The sequence below is a fragment of the Seriola aureovittata genome, chromosome 4, assembly GCF_021018895.1.
Source record: "Seriola aureovittata isolate HTS-2021-v1 ecotype China chromosome 4, ASM2101889v1, whole genome shotgun sequence".
Taxonomy (NCBI): domain Eukaryota; kingdom Metazoa; phylum Chordata; class Actinopteri; order Carangiformes; family Carangidae; genus Seriola; species Seriola aureovittata.
In genome coordinates, this window is record NC_079367.1 from 27,857,556 (window position 1) to 27,875,792 (window position 18,237).

At 41.0% G+C, this 18,237-nt stretch overlaps 1 protein-coding gene across 1 annotated transcript in view; it reads left to right on the forward strand.

Annotated features, from left to right (window-relative positions):
- The window catches only part of myo7aa (myosin VIIAa), an 82,183-nt gene that overhangs the window by 25,008 nt on the left and 38,938 nt on the right, over positions 1-18,237 (forward strand). The window contains exons 11-32 of the mRNA XM_056374918.1: positions 447-560; positions 1,031-1,099; positions 1,295-1,379; positions 2,080-2,156; positions 2,904-3,023; positions 3,456-3,598; positions 4,133-4,343; positions 4,443-4,578; positions 5,875-5,981; positions 7,060-7,197; positions 7,847-8,005; positions 9,408-9,500; positions 12,715-12,809; positions 12,951-13,035; positions 13,243-13,461; positions 13,826-13,933; positions 14,163-14,372; positions 14,709-14,915; positions 15,141-15,317; positions 16,219-16,308; positions 16,399-16,526; positions 18,047-18,173. Coding sequence (XP_056230893.1) covers positions 447-560; positions 1,031-1,099; positions 1,295-1,379; positions 2,080-2,156; positions 2,904-3,023; positions 3,456-3,598; positions 4,133-4,343; positions 4,443-4,578; positions 5,875-5,981; positions 7,060-7,197; positions 7,847-8,005; positions 9,408-9,500; positions 12,715-12,809; positions 12,951-13,035; positions 13,243-13,461; positions 13,826-13,933; positions 14,163-14,372; positions 14,709-14,915; positions 15,141-15,317; positions 16,219-16,308; positions 16,399-16,526; positions 18,047-18,173 — 2,898 coding nt within the window. The remainder of the gene's footprint in view (positions 1-446; positions 561-1,030; positions 1,100-1,294; positions 1,380-2,079; positions 2,157-2,903; positions 3,024-3,455; positions 3,599-4,132; positions 4,344-4,442; positions 4,579-5,874; positions 5,982-7,059; positions 7,198-7,846; positions 8,006-9,407; positions 9,501-12,714; positions 12,810-12,950; positions 13,036-13,242; positions 13,462-13,825; positions 13,934-14,162; positions 14,373-14,708; positions 14,916-15,140; positions 15,318-16,218; positions 16,309-16,398; positions 16,527-18,046; positions 18,174-18,237) is intronic.

Below are 18,237 nucleotides of genomic sequence, written 5' to 3' on the forward strand. Positions count from 1 at the left end.
CTGGGAATGACAAACAACATTTTAGTTTGTTGTCTGGCATTTAAATACTGTAACATACTATACATATTACTACTACTGCTATAATCTGTCTGCAGGGTATAAAGTAGTAAAAGAAGCAGTTTTAATAGCTCAAGAATTTTTTTCTACTGCATACATTACATTAATATAGCGATCTTACATCCTTTAGATACAAGGATGTTGTACTATCATAACATTGCTTTAATTTTTAAGGCATTATTATTTTGTTAATGTTGATATATTAATAGTTATATACCTATATATTTCTATATAGTTCACACACACTGGCTGTCAGAGGATCAGTAGTTCTTTCAAACATTTATCTGTTTTCTTGCTGGTCAGCCTGTCTCCACACTGCTGTCGAGTGAATTTATCTCAATGTTTTTTTAATTTTATTTAAATGATGCAATGAATGTTTCTCTCTCCAGGCCTACGATGAGAGGAACTACCACATCTTCTACTGCATGCTGAAGGGGATGACGGCAGATGAGAAGAAGAAACTGGGACTTAGCAAAGCCACAGACTACACTTACCTGACCATGGTGAGCAATGTTTCACTTCAGCCGTGTCAGTCATGTCGTTATCAAATCACACTGTTCACTGTCGCAGTAGATGAGACTTTAACATTTGGACATCCTCTCACCCAGTGAGTGCACAATAACCCTTATCTGACAAAGGTGATGTGATAAAAAAGTTAGATTCTTATAGTAGTATAAATATATATAGTATAAATAAAAAAAGGTTTCATGGATGTGGATCAGCTGTGTGTCAGATTAGTGTCAGTGTAGCCCCAGTTTATGCCTCTCATGTATTGAAATAACATTTGAACAGAGCTGAGCCTCTGTATAAATACATTTTAAAAAACCTCATAATCTTTGAAAATGCAAAGGTTGCATAATTACACTAATCACTGTTGTGAAGATGTTTCCAGAATCACCAGAAGACTTTTCTAAAAATAAAAAAATTCGTACAATATTCTGATATATTCTGATCTCTGAATCTCTCTCTGCAGGGTAACTGTACAGTTTGCGATGGCCGAGACGACCTGAAAGAGTACTCCAACATCCTCTCTGCAATGAAGGTACTGATAAAAATCACACACTGATTAAAGTCTGCGGTACTTCATCACTTAAACTAGCCAGTAAAAATCTTGACCTGAGGAAATATTACCCTTAAAAAGTGGATCCTCCTGTATTCTTAAGATACTGGAAGGTGATATTTTTCCTTTTCCAAAGAGAAGAGAGTATTCACAGATTTCCTCTGCTCTGTTCTGCAGGTACTGATGTTCACAGACAAAGAGAACTGGGAGATTTCTAAACTGCTTGCTGCTATTTTACACATGGGAAACCTCAGATATGAAGGTAAAATCAAAAAAAATCTTGGTGTATGAATTCAACCATTTTAGTTTCCTGCAGCTGTGTTTGCTTCTGTCTGTCTGCACATTTTTTAGGGCATCATTTTGTATTGGGGCTGGAGGTGCATGTCATATTTGTCCCCATCACTGTTACAGTTTCAGGTTGATTTTCTTACTAAACCCTCTCTGAACATTGTTACTGTCCTGCCACAACTGTCCTCGTGTGTAATGAACTGTGTTGATAAAAGTGCTCATACACTCATCTGAGTTGCCTTCAGTTTTCACTGTGCTCTCTTGCATTTTAGCATTTCCCACACATACACCAGTTAATGGGGGCAGGTATAAAAAGATTTTTATGTGTGATTATGATTGAAAAATGAAACTGTTGCTGGATTTCTGACCTGTTTAGACTTTGTCCTTTCTTCTTGCACCTTGGAAGTCGGTGAAGTTGTTGCTGAAACTTTGCTGCTACAAATCCAAACATGCCCTTGCTTTACATGTAATGTTGACTTAATGTTTTCAGTTTGACATTGAGAGACACTTGAGAGGCTTCATAGTAGCTTTTTTTTTAACCTCTTTTGCACATTGCAACATTTTTTACATTCAGTACCTTTTAAAAAAGGTTTTGTATTTTTATTTGTTTGTTTCATTTTCATCCATTCTGTGTGTAAAAAATATTTACACTCTGGTGACCTTTGACCCTGCAGCTCGAACCTATGACAACCTGGATGCCTGCGAGGTTGTCCACAGCCCTCACCTCACCACTGCTGCTACCCTGCTGGAGGTAGACACACACACACACACACACACACACACACACACACACACACACACACACACACACACACACACACACACACACACACAGACCACAGCTGTTAATGTTGAAAAGTAATGGCAGCTTCATGCATATCAGCTACAGACTGATAATGGATGGCTTGTGACTCATATCTACCAGCCTCCTCTCACATGCTGAATCACTGGTTGTCATTTTATTTCTCTTTCAGAATCATTTGCAGTTGAGCCATCAATCTGCTGTCAGTCTAAAACTGCATGTGAACCTCAGTACTTTGTTCACACAGCAGAACCAAATTACAGCTATTTTGCCCTCAAACAGAAAACTTTACTAATGTTAATGCAGGTTTCCTGTAGCCTAAGTATATGCTGTGCAGCTGTATTATAATCAAAAAAAATGATGATCAAATTAAGTACAGTAAGATGAATATTGTGTCAGACTCTCAAAGGAGAGTCGCTTCTGTTCACGGAGCTTTTTCACTGTCCACTGGCCAGAGCTCAAACACAGGCTCTGACTCTAGACGTATGGTAATCCATCCATGGCCACGATCACTGTTCAATACCAAGCAAATCAAAACCTTAGGAAGCATTCAGGTCAGGTATTTTGATAAAAGCAGTTTTGTATCATGTAACTTTAATTAATAACCTGAAAATTGAGGTTGACAGCAATGAGAAAGAGCTTATGTGTGTGTGTATGTGCGTGTGTGTGTGTGTGTGTGTGTGTGTGTATGCTCAGGTGGACGGTAAGGACCTGATGAACTGTCTCACCAGCCGAACTCTGATCACCCGAGGAGAGACCGTCTCCACCCCACTCAGCAAGGAACAAGCGCTGGATGTACGAGATGCTTTCGTTAAGGTACAACATTTTTACTTCACTTATTATTCTCACTCTCTTTTTTTTTTTTCTTTGTTAATGAGCTCATCGATTAAAAGCATGGGGTGTCCTCTGTCAGACAAACTCAAAGCATTATCATGTACGGACTAAAATTTGAGAGATAAAGGAAATATAATAAGATCCATTACAGGAGGTTAAAGGTTTCCTGTGGAGCAAAAAAATGCTTTCGGTCAGCGTTAGTTGGTGTATTTCCTAGAACAATGACAAATGTGTTAAATGTATTTCCTTCCTCATAAAACATTTGTAAAGCCAATATTCTATGAATTTGATGATAGTACAGACAACTGCTTCATAGAAATACTAGAGGTCAAAAACTGTACAGGGAACGTTTGCTGAGATGTTAAATGATGACTTGGTGTGTGTGTGTGTGTGTGTGTGTGTGTGTGTGTGCAGGGTATTTACGGCCGTTTGTTTGTGTGGATCGTGGAGAAGATCAATGCAGCCATTTACAAGCCTCCGTCCTCACAGCCCAAAGCTCTCAGACGCTGCATCGGACTGCTGGACATCTTCGGCTTTGAGAATTTCACTGTTAACAGGTACAACTCACACTCAGACGCTTACATACTTACACTTATTGACCTAATGCAGCCAACCCCCTTCTCTTATCTCACTTCCTGTTTTGTCTCTTAACTTATGGTTTCTACTGCTGGCTCAGTTCTGACAGGTCCACACAGCCTGCTATAGATTATAATGTGCACTGTATTTCACTTCCATTTTGTTGTTGTTCTAGCTGACGGCTGCTAACTGGCTAAATCTGGTAGCAGTTGTTGAGTTTGCTCAGTTAAGAGTCAGGGATCGTGTGATTGGCTGAAAGGTGAGAGGGGAGGTGACAACACCACTATCATGAAAAGTGACATCATTACATTTCTTCCTGCTCTTGACATTATGCATCGACTTGCATTTCCTGTTATCAGATTGAATTTCATTGTTGTCACCTCCTGCAGCTCTGAGGAACCGACTTGGAGTAAAGCTGGTGGAACTCTTTCTTTTGCCTCTTACAGTTTAACATATGTCGACTTAAACAGAAAACTCACGGTCGTCACAATTTCATCTCACCCTCCTCCCTGCAGCTTCGAGCAGCTGTGCATCAACTTTGCCAACGAGAACCTGCAGCAGTTCTTCGTCCGTCACGTCTTCAAGCTGGAGCAGGAGGAGTACAACCTGGAGCACATCAACTGGCAGCACATCGAGTTCACTGACAACCAGGACGCTCTGGACATGATCGCCATCAAACCCATGAACATCATCTCACTCATCGATGAGGAGAGCAAGTTCCCCAAGGTACATGAACTCAGATGGTAGATGTTGGGACACCAGTTATTGCAGTTTTAAATAAACATGTATGCATTTTCTTTGTGTCTGTCTTTGTGTCACCTGCAGGGCACAGACACCACCATGCTCAACAAGCTGAACTTTCAGCACAAACTCAACACAAACTACATCCCCCCAAAGAACAACTATGAGACTCAGTTTGGCATCCAGCACTTTGCCGGAGTGGTTTACTATGAAACAAGAGGTGAGAGTCACTTCATACACACCAGAAAGCATTGAAAGATTCAGTGATATCAAAATGTCCTCTATTACTACATGTTCATATGGGTCAAAGATATTTCTAAAAGACATTTCTCTAAACTGAGTTCACTCTTTCTTCTTCTTTTCAACTTCTAATTGCAACACGAAACACTGAATCCAGAAGGTTTTGTAATTGTATGGGATGATGTGGTGGTTGTTTTACTGCCCATCCCAGGATGGTGGCACTTTTCCTCCCACCTGACTCTCCATCCCTCAGACCAACAGAGGAACTCCTCTCCTCATGGAGGTGGACGGTTTATGATCAGATGTCCCTCATGGACACAATAAACACTTGATGTCTGGACACATCTGCAGAAGACTGCCAGGATGGATCAGGCTCAGGTGGACTGAAGAGATGATGATGACGTGGATGAGAATATGTAGCAATGCAGGTGTTGAGTAGCACTGATGTAATTCTGCATCTGTAGCTGTTCTACACATGTTCTATATGAAAAGTGCAAGTGTCATATTACGTCACTAATATCATTTTTCTGCATTGGGAATTACTCCTACTCCTATTATTACTCTAAGCCTTTTGAAGCATATTAGAGCATTTCTGATTCAATTCTGTGACATATATCATAAGGTCACATCCATGCAAGAAAGAGGTGCCCTTGTTTTGTTGTAGTGGAATCTTGGTTTGTGCCAAATAAATAAACTAGAGGGGAGAGCACAGACATCTGCCAAGGCCAATGTCAAACAACATACACCAGACTTTCAAATTCAAAATAAATGATCTGGATCTGAACCCTGTCATGTAACAGGTTCTTCTCTAATCCATGTCCCATCCTTACTGGACTTATTGTGTAATTGTGCTGACAAATAAACAAACCAACAGATACGGGTGAAAACAAAACATCTTTGGTGAAGGTAAAGATACTTCAAAGGGCAGTGATCCTTATTGTGATGTCGCCTGTAGTTAGTGTTTTTTGTGGGTTGTTTTCTTATCAGAAGATAAATTCATGTGGATCAAGTGTTTGAGTTGTGCTGAGCTGCATGTTGGTAAAGAAGCTGAAGTCAGTGCAGAGAAATGTTAGCTCGCCACTCTGACCTCTCTCCTTTTGTTATTACTGAACTTGTGACTGTGTTTTGTTTCACAAGCAGAGACAAAGTTCAGAGGGGAAAAATTACATTGTGATGCTTTTGCATATTTGTGTTGAACACTGTAACAGTGTTTATCTGTGTGTGTGTGTGTGTGTGTGTGTGTGTGTGTGTGTGTGTGTGTGTGTGTCCCCCTCAGGCTTCCTGGAGAAGAACAGAGACACTTTATACGGTGACATTATCCAGCTGGTTCACTCCTCCAAGAACAAGTTCATCAAACAAATCTTCCAAGCTGATGTTGCTATGGTAAGGGGGGCAAACACACACACACACACACACACACACACACACACACACGCATCAGATTTATCTGATGAGGACTAAACTAATGAGCTGTATATACAGCTACAACAGTACAGCAACAGTAGAATACTGCTTATAGATTGATGTATCAGTATTAATAATCTAATAAATTCATATCCAATCCGAATCAGTTACAGGAGACATTTTACTGCAGAACAAATGAATATTTTTACTTTTGATACTTTAATTACATTTAACTGTACTTACTGTACTTTTACTTCAGGAGGATATTAAATGCAGGACTTTTGCTTGTAGTGGAGTTTTTTAGTTTGTTGTACTGGTACTTTTACTTCATTAAAAGAGTTAATCACTTACTTTGAACCGACACATTCAGATATCTTAGATAGAGATGTATCCTTTGGTGTAATTCTGTTAAATTACCAGTATTTAAATAGAGTTTCTACTGATATTTATTTTCATTATCAATTAATCCACTCATTATTTTCTGAATTAATCAATTTTGTCTATAAAATGTCAAGAATAGTTTCCCGCAGCCCAAGAGATGTTTCCAGGTTATTTGTTTTATTTGACCAATGATCCAAAGCCCAAAGACATTCTGTTTATTATCTGAATATAAAAAATAAAAAAGCATGGAAATCTCACATTTGCGAAGCTGGAACCACCATCATTTTTGCTTTAGAATAGTTGCTGGTGAATCGATTAACTAATTGATTAATTGACAAACAATCCATCCTTTACATACAGACAGGTGACAAATTAAAGACACTTAATGTTGCTTTTGCTTTAATTTGTGACGCGTCTGTAGCTGCTGCTCTGTCTGTTCTTTTGATTGACATTTAACTCTGAAACTGCAGCGTCAGCCGGACAAAGACTTTTATATTTAGAGAATGAGAAAGAGGAAAAAGGTTAGTGTCAGAGCTCAGGAAGAGAAAAGAGAGTCCTCATTGTTTCTGACCCTGACACTTTCTACGCTGTGCCACTTTGTGCTTTGTGTGTGTGTGTGTGTGTGTGTGTGCGTGTGCGTGTGTGTGCGTGCGTGTGTGTGTGTGTGTGTGTGTAGGGAGCAGAGACCAGGAAGCGCTCTCCCACTCTGAGCAGTCAGTTTAAGAGATCTCTGGAGCTGCTGATGAGGACTCTGAGCGTCTGTCAGCCTTTCTTTGTTCGCTGCATCAAACCTAATGAATACAAGAAACCCATGGTGAGTATCTGTTCGCTGTTCATAAACAGAATAGAATGGCTTTTAGGAATTTAGCGTAAAACTACTTGGTTGGCAGTGGTGGACATTAGATCCTCCAAAAACACTCCGCCATAAGTAAAAGTCCTGCATTGAGTAAAAGTACAGATGTTTTATAAGCTAAATTTGTAAATTTGCTTAAAGTATCAAAAGCCTCCTGTAAAATGTCTCCTGTTAGCTGAATGTGACATGTAATCTAATCTAGACGCACCTAAACAGAGTCAAATCCTGAAGTGACTTAATGCACAGTGGGAACTCCACAGAGGAGGGTCATTATAGGTTGAATGCCAACTCACTGCAGTCAGGAGTCACACACAATGTACAAACAGTCAGAAGCTGGAGTGAAAGAAGAGGATTGTGAACAGTATTTAATATCTCTAATGTCTATTCATCTTAATAAGACTCAGCTTTGTGTTTCCTCAGAGTTCTGTGTTGAAGCTGTTTCCAGGTGTTTTAGGATCAATCAGTGGCCAGATGCATGAAAAATAAAACATAATAAAAAATTAGAAATAAAAACAGAAAAACACCTCTGACAAGAGGATGTAATCTGAATGTCAGTAAACGACAGACTTAAACTCTCACTCCAACCTGAGGCTTGTGTTCGTGTCTGCAGTTATTTGACAGGGAGCTGTGTGTGCGTCAGCTGAGGTACTCAGGTATGATGGAGACCATTCGTATTCGCCGCGCAGGATATCCCATCCGCTACACCTTCGTGGAGTTTGTCGACCGCTACAGGGTGCTCATGCCTGGAGTCAAACCTGCATACAAACAGGTAGAGTGTGTGTGTGTGTGTGTGTGTGTGTGTGTGTGTGTGTGTGTGTGTGTGTGTGTGTTAATTACTGTATTAGCCTGAGGATAAGACAAGATTCTTTTCTGGAAACTACTTTTGAAAAGTGGGGGTTGTTTTATTTTTGAGATGATTACGTGAACACAACATGAGATACTGTTTTTGAATTTAGAGAGCACCAAGTGTTACCTGGTCTTCTTCAGAGTGTTGCATTATGACATCATAGTGAACAGCCCAAATGGTGTTTTAAATACCCAGTTTAACTCTCATCAACAGTTCTTTCTCCCATGGAGGAAATCAATTTATGTGGACTGACCTCTGCAGAAACCGACTGTGGACTGAAACATCAGTCAAGCAGCCAACAATGAAAACAGTCACAGTTTATGATGAGCTCAAACAGACATGCTGGAGGAAATAATTCTGACCATTATCAATAGCTGAGCAGGAAAGAGTCTGAGTGTGTGCCTGACAGACAAGCTTCTCAGCTGTGGGATGGACGTTGTGCTTTAATGGAAGTATGTTTCACCTTTACAAGAGAAAAGGCTCCAGGGATGAGGACGGTCTTGGATTTGCAGTATCTCAGTGAAACTGTCCCGACAAGACGAGTGTGAAAGTGTGTTGTTTCTTCAAAAAGCCTTTTTCCAATTACATGTTCTGGAAAATGAGGATCATCTTTTATTTAGGGCTATTTTATATTCAGTCCAATACAGCAGAAATATATAACAGGATTCAGCATTGGACACCAAACCATCATGGAAAAAGTGTTTTAATGTCTGTGTGTGTGTGTGTGTGTGTGTGTGTGTGTGTGTGTGTGTGTGTGTGTGTGTGTGTGTGTGTGTGTGTGTGTCTGTGCTTGTTATGATACAGTGTTTTCTGATGTCTGGAATCAGTCAAATGTGTCTGTTTTTGTTGGACCCCTATGTCCGAGCATTTTCCTCCCTCCCTCTGTTGGTTTGGACATCCTGTGTGTGTGTGTGTGTGTGTGTGTGTGTGTGTGTGTGTGTGTGTGTGTGTGTGTGTGTGTGTGTGTATGTTGTTGTTTGGCTGGTACAACAGTGACTAAATAGCTCACAGTTACACATCAAGTTTTTGGGAAAAACACATAAACGCATAACCCAAAGTATTACATTCATTAAGAATTAGAATTGTATTATTCTATCTTTTTCTTGTTGTAAACAAATCCCATGAAAGGCCAACTCCAACAACACATTAATCCATCTATCTACTTTCTGACTTCCTCACTCTGTCTGAGGCGCTCAGCTCTAAGTCCACTGGTTCCTACTGAAGACATGACTCTTTTAAAATGGGTCATGAATACTTAAATTTCATTTATAATGTTTTATGTGTTTTTAAAGGCTCATACTCTGGTGTGTCTCTCTCCCTGCAGGAGGACCTGAGGGGAACCTGTCAGAGGATTGCTGAGGCGGTGCTCGGCAGAGATGACGACTGGCAAATGGGAAAGACCAAAATCTTCCTCAAGGTACTCCAGCATTAAAGGGCAATTCTTTTTTTTTTAAGTTATATTTTTGGGCATTTTTTCCTTTATTTTATAGTACAGTGAGAGGTCGACAGGAAAGTCAGGGAGAGAGAGAGAGAGGGGATGACATGCAGCAAACGCCCATGGGTCAGATTTGAATCCATGGCTGCTGCGGTCGGGACCAAGTCCATTTGGTGCGCGCTCCTCCAGGTGAGCCACCGAGGCAATCCTACTCAAGTGCAGTGATGGCAGTCAGCCGAGTGCTGCGTTTCCAAAAAACATCTAGCGATAAACATAGAGACTGTTTGGACAAAGCTTAGCTACTTTCTGTAGAAGAGGGTCGACATCACAGCAGCTGATGTGAAGGAGCTTCTAACTTTCTCTCCGAGTGATCATTTTACAATTAATACAGCTGACTTAACTTTCTAACTTTTGATTTAAAACCAATATTTTAACACAGCAGGGCAGCACAGCTTGGAAATGACTGCTAGTTAACATGTAGTGTTTATGGGTTGGGTTCTGTTTCATACTTGTTCCATTGTCTGACAACACAAATATAAAAAACAGCTTTGCTGCCACATGACTGGCTGATGGAATATTTGTATTAATGAGAGGGTGCGCTTCTAGCTAATGAAGTAGCATTTTATATAATTAGAACTGTTTCCCTGAGCATTCAACACATTATGCAACATATGACCTTGTTTAGTCTGCCCAGTTGCAGCTGACTGGGAATGAACCAGTTCATCCCAGTATGTGAGGCTCTGCTGTGATTGTTTCCAGTTCACATGTTTGCCGATGGGAAAGACTGAGTGCTTTGGTTTGTTTTACCTGTGTGTGTGTGTGTGTGTGTGTGTGTGTGTGAAGAGAGAATAGATGGTGAGAGAAGATGTACATAGTGTAGTTTCCATCAGGTGTGCATGTGTTCGTGAGTGTGCACGCGTGTGTTTTTCTAATCTTTAAAACGTTGAGTATGTACTGCATGTGTGTTTTGGCTTCCCACCATGTGAGGGCAGATGTTGTCCTGGGGTCAGAGGTCGCTGGTAAGGCACATCCGTTAGCTGGTTGCCACGGTGACACTGTCATCTCTCTCCCCTGAGATTAAATGAAAACATCAGCTGGTGTTGACTGAAGCTCAGCAGTTTATTTTTACAGTGTGTGACTCGTGCACAGCTCCCCATTCTAACGAGGCGTGTGAGCTGTGTGGACGTGCAGTATTCACACTAACCTTTGTTTACATGTTGCACAGACACTGAAGCTGCGATTAGTGTTTTATCCCTTTGCCTTGAGAGTAATTTGAAGATGAAAGTAAAAATGTTGTTTTGGCCTCCAGTCATCTGATCACAAGCAGTTTATAACATCTCACTTTGTGCAGCTGATGCTCAGTCATTAGTTTAAAGTTTAAAACAGGATTTTGGGTCACTTGGTGCAGTATACACTGCACTGTTAGCTATGTGGTGGTGTGTAGCAGACTCCACTCATGAGTCCAGCTTTTGTTGGAGAGGAGAATGTGGGTTTGGGAAAATCATTAGAATTTTTTTTGATTCCTTCACTTCCTGTGTGCAGAGACGTCCCATCACCAACTGTACCTGAAATGTCACATGGACGAACAGAGGTGTTGCTCTGTCACAGCCCCGCTTTGTGTTTTAAATTGATTAGTCAGGTTCATTTTCACACAGACCTCTCGGTTCTCTGGTTTTAAGGCTCGTCTCTGTCAGGCCGTACTGCTCGGCTGGACAGGAAGCAGGACAGGAAGTAGAAAGTGCAGGGGTGTGAAGGCAGGGCAGTACCCACACTTCCCTGACAGGATGTGGTCAGATCAGCCAGAGGACAGATGGACAGATCACAGGAGGAAGAGATGGAAGAGTTTTAGGTTGTAGTGGAGAAAATCCTGTAAGTGTATAGCTTCGTGTTTGTGTGTCCTGACTTCAGAATGACAACCAAGTGATCAAGTTCACTTTCTAACACCGGCCCAGACTGAAATATATCAGCTACTATTCTCAGGATGACATGAAATTCTGTGCGAATATTAATGTGGAGTAATCAAAAGATCTTAGTGATCCTCTGACTTTTCCACCATGAGGTGTACTTTCATGGTTTTGGGTAAACTGTCTTGGATATGACTGGATGACTGGGTGACTGGATGTGCTAACTATACACAGAGAGCTGCCAGCACTGTTAGTTGTCCATTTGTGCCACAGTAGAACATAGTTTTACACACAGCTCTTTAAATGATCTGTTCATTAAGGAGTGATAATGGAGGTCACTTCCTGGTACTGTATCTAATTAGGCAGCTCTCTGTTATTTCTAATAATTTATCTAATTGACGTGTGAAACAGAAGCATAGTGTTTTTAAAAACAGTTGCTGGATAATCAGCAAATCTGTTGTTTTGTGTTTTCTATTCTTGAGTTTGAACATGATGTTTCTGCACTGTCGGGTTAAAAACGTCAAGGTTTTATGTAAATATTTAACTACAAATATTCAATAAATATTTTCAACCTATTAAAACACCCCCCACCCTCCAATACAGAAAATAATCTACTCAAAATAAAAAAGTTGCTGTTCTTCAACCCTCATGATGACACTCATAACTCTTTAAATGCTACAACTAAAGCTACAGAGACACAAACAGAAGTGTCATTTTTTTGCTGTGTCTATTATGTGTCTATTGCTTTCTATTTTGGCATAAAAAAGTGTTTCAACTGTGTCAACAGCTGTTGCAGTGATATGCAGATCCTTAAAGGCTTTGGACAGATAGAACAAGGAGACGTGTAGGTTTCACATAATGTATGATTTGGGAAGGTTGTGTAAGTTTGGTGCAGCGGGTGCGAAAGAGCCGGTGTACTTTAAACAGTTAAGGCGATAATTCAAAGTTTGAAAATAAATGAAACGACACAGTGATACGAGTGAAGGGTGAAGCCATTGTGCTTTATTGCTTCCATGTTGCTTGATTTTACTGCTTCCTTATTGGTGAATGAACTTGTGAACATGTATGACCTGTGTATAAGCCAGCCAATAAAAATGATTGAGCGTTTTTAAACTTTTCATCCGTTCCATGACATTAAACACAGTGTGACAGATTGGTACGATCAATGTCAGGAGTGTTCTCTGATCTGCAGCCTCTGTCGCTGAGGTGGTTTAATACAAGTAAAACCAATGAAGCAGAGCAAACAGAGGGTTTGTATTTCTTATGTGTTTGTTCTGTCTCCTGCTGTGCAGGATCACCACGACATGCTGCTGGAGATCGAGAGAGACAAGGCCATCACTGACAAGGTCATCCTCATCCAGAAGGTGGTGCGAGGTTTCAAGGACAGGTAGGGCTAAAAACCTCATTTCAGTCTCTGTATACTTTGATTAAACGGATAAAGAGGTTGTCTTTCTTAATTTGTTCATTTGTCCAAAATGCAGTTTTCATTCTTGGTGTTAAAATGTTTTTTTTCGTCTCCTGCCATCAGATCGAACTTCCTGCGGATGAGGAAGTCGGCTGTGTTGATCCAGAAGACATGGAGAGGGTATCACTGTAGGAAGAACTATGGAGCTGTGAGAAACCTCTCTGTGTTTCACACCCGCATCACACGCAGGCAGCAAACACATTCAGTATAAAAGTGAAACAAATGTGAATTCATGTCCTAGGACTGTGATCCATGACGCAGCTCAGTTAACATCATTCATTAGTGCCAGAAAAGGTTGATGATGAATCTTTCTCCTCTTCTCTTACCGTGTCTTTCCTTCTCTGTGTGCCGTCAGATGCGAGCAGGCTTCTCTCGCCTGCAGGCGCTGGTTCGTTCCAGGAAGCTGTGTGCGTCGTATCACGTGGCCCGTCAGCGGATCACAGGCTTCCAGGGCCGCTGTCGGGGTTTCTTGGTGCGCAGGGCATTCAGACATCGGCTGTGGGCCGTCATCACCATCCAGGCCCACACCAGAGGCATGATCGCTCGCCGGCTGTACAGGAGGCTGAAGGGAGAGGTAGGAACACAGAGCAAATTCCACCAAATACTGCACTAATGTACAAGTTTTAAATTCTTGTAATTTACTTGAAGTCAATCCAACAAGGCCAGGGCTGAATCCCAAATTTTCTCTGTTCCATTATTTATTAGTTTTTCTTCTTTTCTTTTAATTATTACTTTTATGTTTTACATGTTTAAATTTTTGAGTAATAACTCAGTTCACTCCATCAATTTTACGTTGCCTTCACTCATTCCCTCGACGCTCGTGACATGCTGTTTACTTGGATTCAATACAGTTTAAACTGATTTTAGACAAACCGCCCACTGGGGCTGATCCCGTGTTGTTTTGGTAACTAGCTGCAGTGTTTTCTGTCTCCCTTCAGTACCGCAGGAGGCTGGAGGCAGAGAAGATGCGTCTGGCTGAAGAGGCCAAACTGAGGAACCAGATGTCTGCGAAGAGAGCGAAGGCCGAGGCTGAACGCAAACACCAGGTGGGAGTTCAACAAGGAATTCTTACCTTTAAACCTTAGTTTATACATCATCTTAAAATGAACTGTAATACCTTATTCAAGTTCAGGATATCTTGAGTTTGTTTCTCTAGAATATTCCCCTGGTCTGGCTCATTATGTTTAGATGCTCTCTGGAAATGAGGTCGTGCAGGTAACAGGCCAACATGTCTTCTATCCAATTCAAAACTAATGTGATACTTTTATTTTTTAGGAGCGTCTGGCTCAGCTGGCCAAAGAGGACGCTGAGCGGGAGAAGAAGGAGAAGGAGGAGGCTCGGAGGAAGAAGGAGATGGTGGAGCAGATGGAGAAGGCCCGTCTGGAGCCCGTCAACGACTCCGACATGGTGGACAAGATGTTTGGCTTCCTGGGGACAACAAACTCGTTCCCGGGGCAGGAGGGACAAGCCCCCGCCGGCTTTGAGGTGATCTGACAAACAGTTTTCTTCTCACAGTACAGGATAAAATTATTTTCTCTTGGATGTCAGAGCCACAAAATTCATTAAACCCACAAATGATCAGCACAATAACACAATACTGATTTTGTTTATTAAATTTTTTTTAATTTTATGTCTTTTGGCAGTAAACAGTTTGAGACAGTATGAAATGAATTATTGCATCAGCAGGACCATGAACATGCATTATTAGAATAGTTTCATCACTGAAAATACTCACTCATCACTCATTTGAAAATATTAAGCAACATCAAAGTTTGTGTCTGGAGGTTTTCCCCTGACAGCAGTGCCCTGTCTCCTCTGCAGGACCTGGAGCGGACCCATCAGGAGCTGGAGGAGGAGGATCTGGACGAGGCTCTTCCTCTTCCTGAGGATGATGAAGAGGAGGATTTATCAGAGTACAAGTTCGCCAAGTATGCCGCCACTTACTTCCAGGGCACCACCACGCACACCTATGTCCGACGACCTCTCAAACAGCCTCTTCTCTTCCACGATGACGAGGGAGACCAGCTGGTTCGTCACCTTTGACATCTCACGCCACAACAGTCTAGTTTTACAAAGCTGTGCTGGCTGACCAGCGAGCTTGAAATAGTTTTTTATTGTGCCTTAATTAAAAAAAATCACAAACAAACAAAAATGATGCTTGCAGTAACTACAAAGAGTTGTTGTCTTTACAAATGAGAACAAGTTTCAATCCATTAACTAACTAGCTAAATGAATAAATATGTCCCGGCCCAGGCTGCTCTGGCAGTTTGGATCACAGTGCTGAGGTTCATGGGAGATCTGCCGGAGCCCAAGTATCACACGGCCATCAGCGACGGAAGCGAGAAGATCCCTGTCATGACCAAGATCTACGAGACGCTGGGGAAGAAGACCTACAAGAGAGAGCTGCAGGCGCTGCAGGGGGAGGGGGAGGTGAGGAAGAGGAGAGGTGGGAGGGGAGGAAGAGCAGGGACGGGTGAGATAAGGTTTATAAAGTTTGAGTTTATAAATGATTAACTGCCACTCAATGCTGTTAGTTATCTTACTTTAATTCATCAGCCCTGTTTTTCTCCTGTGGAGACAAACATCTCTCCATGTTTCCTGCAAACAAAGTGTAATAATATATAATATATAATAATTGGAGTAAGACTGACATGAGAGTTCCTGTGGATTTACAGACGACTCGACCTTTTTTATAGAAAAACAAACAAACTGAAAAGACAATATTTGTAAAAAGCTCAAAGATGACCTTGTATTAAAACATAAAGATTAAGATGAGAAAGAGAAGACGCCAAAAACATTCAGTGATTCCAAAAGTTCAATCCACATTAATTACCTCCGCCAAGGAGGCTCACCTTTGTTTCTTTGTTTTACTCAAAAATTGCTGAACTGATTTGCACCAAACTTGGTGGAGGGATGGGACATGGGTCAGAGAAGAACCCATTCAAGTTTGGTGCAGATCCAGTCAGGGAGCGGATCCAGGAACTTTTAATCAATTTCCGTAATTATGTAATACACAGGATTATTATGTTTTAAGTTCAGGTGAAGTTCCCTCTTGACCTAAATGTATTCTGCTCCACAGGTAGAATTAACCCTAATATTTCTTTGCATGGACATCATTTCTGTAACCAAAATTTAGTTTCACAATTCAGAGCAGGTAGAGCGATGCCTATTCTCTGAACAGGTCAAGTTAATTATTAAATTAGTGACCAGTTTTTCAGGTGACCCTGACAACTTTGTGGATCATGTGGACCGGTTCCTGTGCCTCTGTTGTTGGTAGCAGGAGAATCTCTGATTAGTCTGTGAGCATTTTCTTGTTGTGCTCTGCCTCCAGACGCCTCACTCCGACAGCCACAAGAAGAACAGTGTCCGACACAAACTGGTGTCCCTCACCCTGAAGAAGAAATCCAAGATCACTGAGGAGGTGAGACACATAAAAGCTCATTACCCTGATAGCTACATCTGTAGGTGGCATGTTGCAGAACTTCAAAAGTTAAAGTGTGATGGTTTTCAGGTCACCAAGCGCCTTAATGATGGCGAGCATGGTCTCCATGGCAACAGCATGCTGGAGGACCGGCCGACATCCAACCTGGAGAAGCTTCACTTCATCATCGGCAACGGGATCCTGAGACCAGCACTGAGGTACATACACACACAAAAGGTCATGATAGAGTTTAGATGGTAACACTTGTATAAAAGTCATCATTTCCAATCATTTCACTTTTATTCCCATCTATGGACATAATGATAAAAAGCTCTTTATGATATTTCTTTGGACTTAAACTGTTAAACTGAAGAGAGCGCTCCGGAGGCCTTAGGTTGGTTGAGATCTTCTGGGTCCTGGATGGCAGCAGTACAGAGTCAAAGGAGAACACACGTTTTGAGTTTATCACTTTTTCTGCACCTTCTTTCCCTGAACTTGTCAGTGTAATATGATGTGAGATTCCTCTTATGTTCTGTATGTTCTACCATCAGCAGACTTTCCACCCTGCTCCAGTTTGGTTTCATTTTGTCCAACTGTATCTACACTGAACAGAAATATTACTAATACTATAATATTCATGAGTTGAAATAAAAGATCAAAACTTTTTTTTAATCACACAAAGAGCTTCTTTCTCTTAAATTTAGTTCAGAAATGTGTTTAAATCGGTGTTAGTGAGCATTTCTCCTTTGCCAAGATCATCCCTCCACCTGACAGGTGTGTCATATCAAGACGCTGATTACACAACATGATTATTACACAGGTGTGCTGTGGGCAGGTTGCAACATGCTGCAGCATGGATGGTGGTAGATGAATGTTTACATGTGGTCTGTGGTTGTGAGGCCAGTCGGAAATGATCATTAATTTCATGGACCACAGCTCTGGTGGACATTCAGCCTTCCCTCAAAACATGCAGCATCTGAGGCTTTATGTTGTCTGTTAAAACTGCACGTTTTACAGCAGCCTTTTATTGTGACCAGCCCCAGGCACACCTGTGTAACAATAATGTGTAACCAGCATCTTGATATGACGCACCTGTCAGTTGGAGGGATGATCTTGGAAAAGGAGAAATGCTCATTAACACGGGTTTAAACACATTTGTGAAGAAAATGTGAGAGAAAGAAGTCTGATGGAAAGTGTGAGTAGAAACAAAAGTGTTGCTTTTTTATTTTTGTTCAGTATAAATCAAGTCTTCTAGAAGCAGGGAGGTCTGCTGTATATAAGACATAACATGTCTACACTCATTACATTATTTTGTAAGACTGAAGTAGTTCTAACTATTGTAGTTGTGATTTTTTTGAATGGTTTCTGTCTGATAAAAATATATTTTTCAAAGATCGTTCTAAAAGGAAATGATACTTAATGTTTTTACATGTCAGATATTTGATATAATTCTTCTCAGTGTCAAACATTCACTGCTCAGGAATTGAGGGTATTTGAACTGATCTGATGTATCTCAAGAGATTCTGAGGTTAATTAAAGTTAAATACATAAATTTAAAAAATGAATACCAGATGTTTGATATATAAATATCAGCCCTGGAATACTGATGATCCAAGATGATGTTGCTACAATAAATGCTGCACTTGTATGTATGTCTGTCCAAAAAGTAAATAATAACCTGTGTCATCGCTGTGTGTGTGTTCACGTGTGTGTGTGTGTGTGCGTCTGTTTGTGTCAGGGATGAGATCTATTGTCAGATCTGTAAGCAGCTGAGTCAGAACCCGTCTAAGAGTTCTCACGCTCGCGGCTGGATCCTCATCTCTCTGTGTGTCGGCTGCTTCGCTCCGTCAGACAAGTTCGTCAAGGTCAGGACATTTAGCATTTTTTTTTTATAATTTTTCCTTTTTTTAAATACACAGAGGGAAGAAG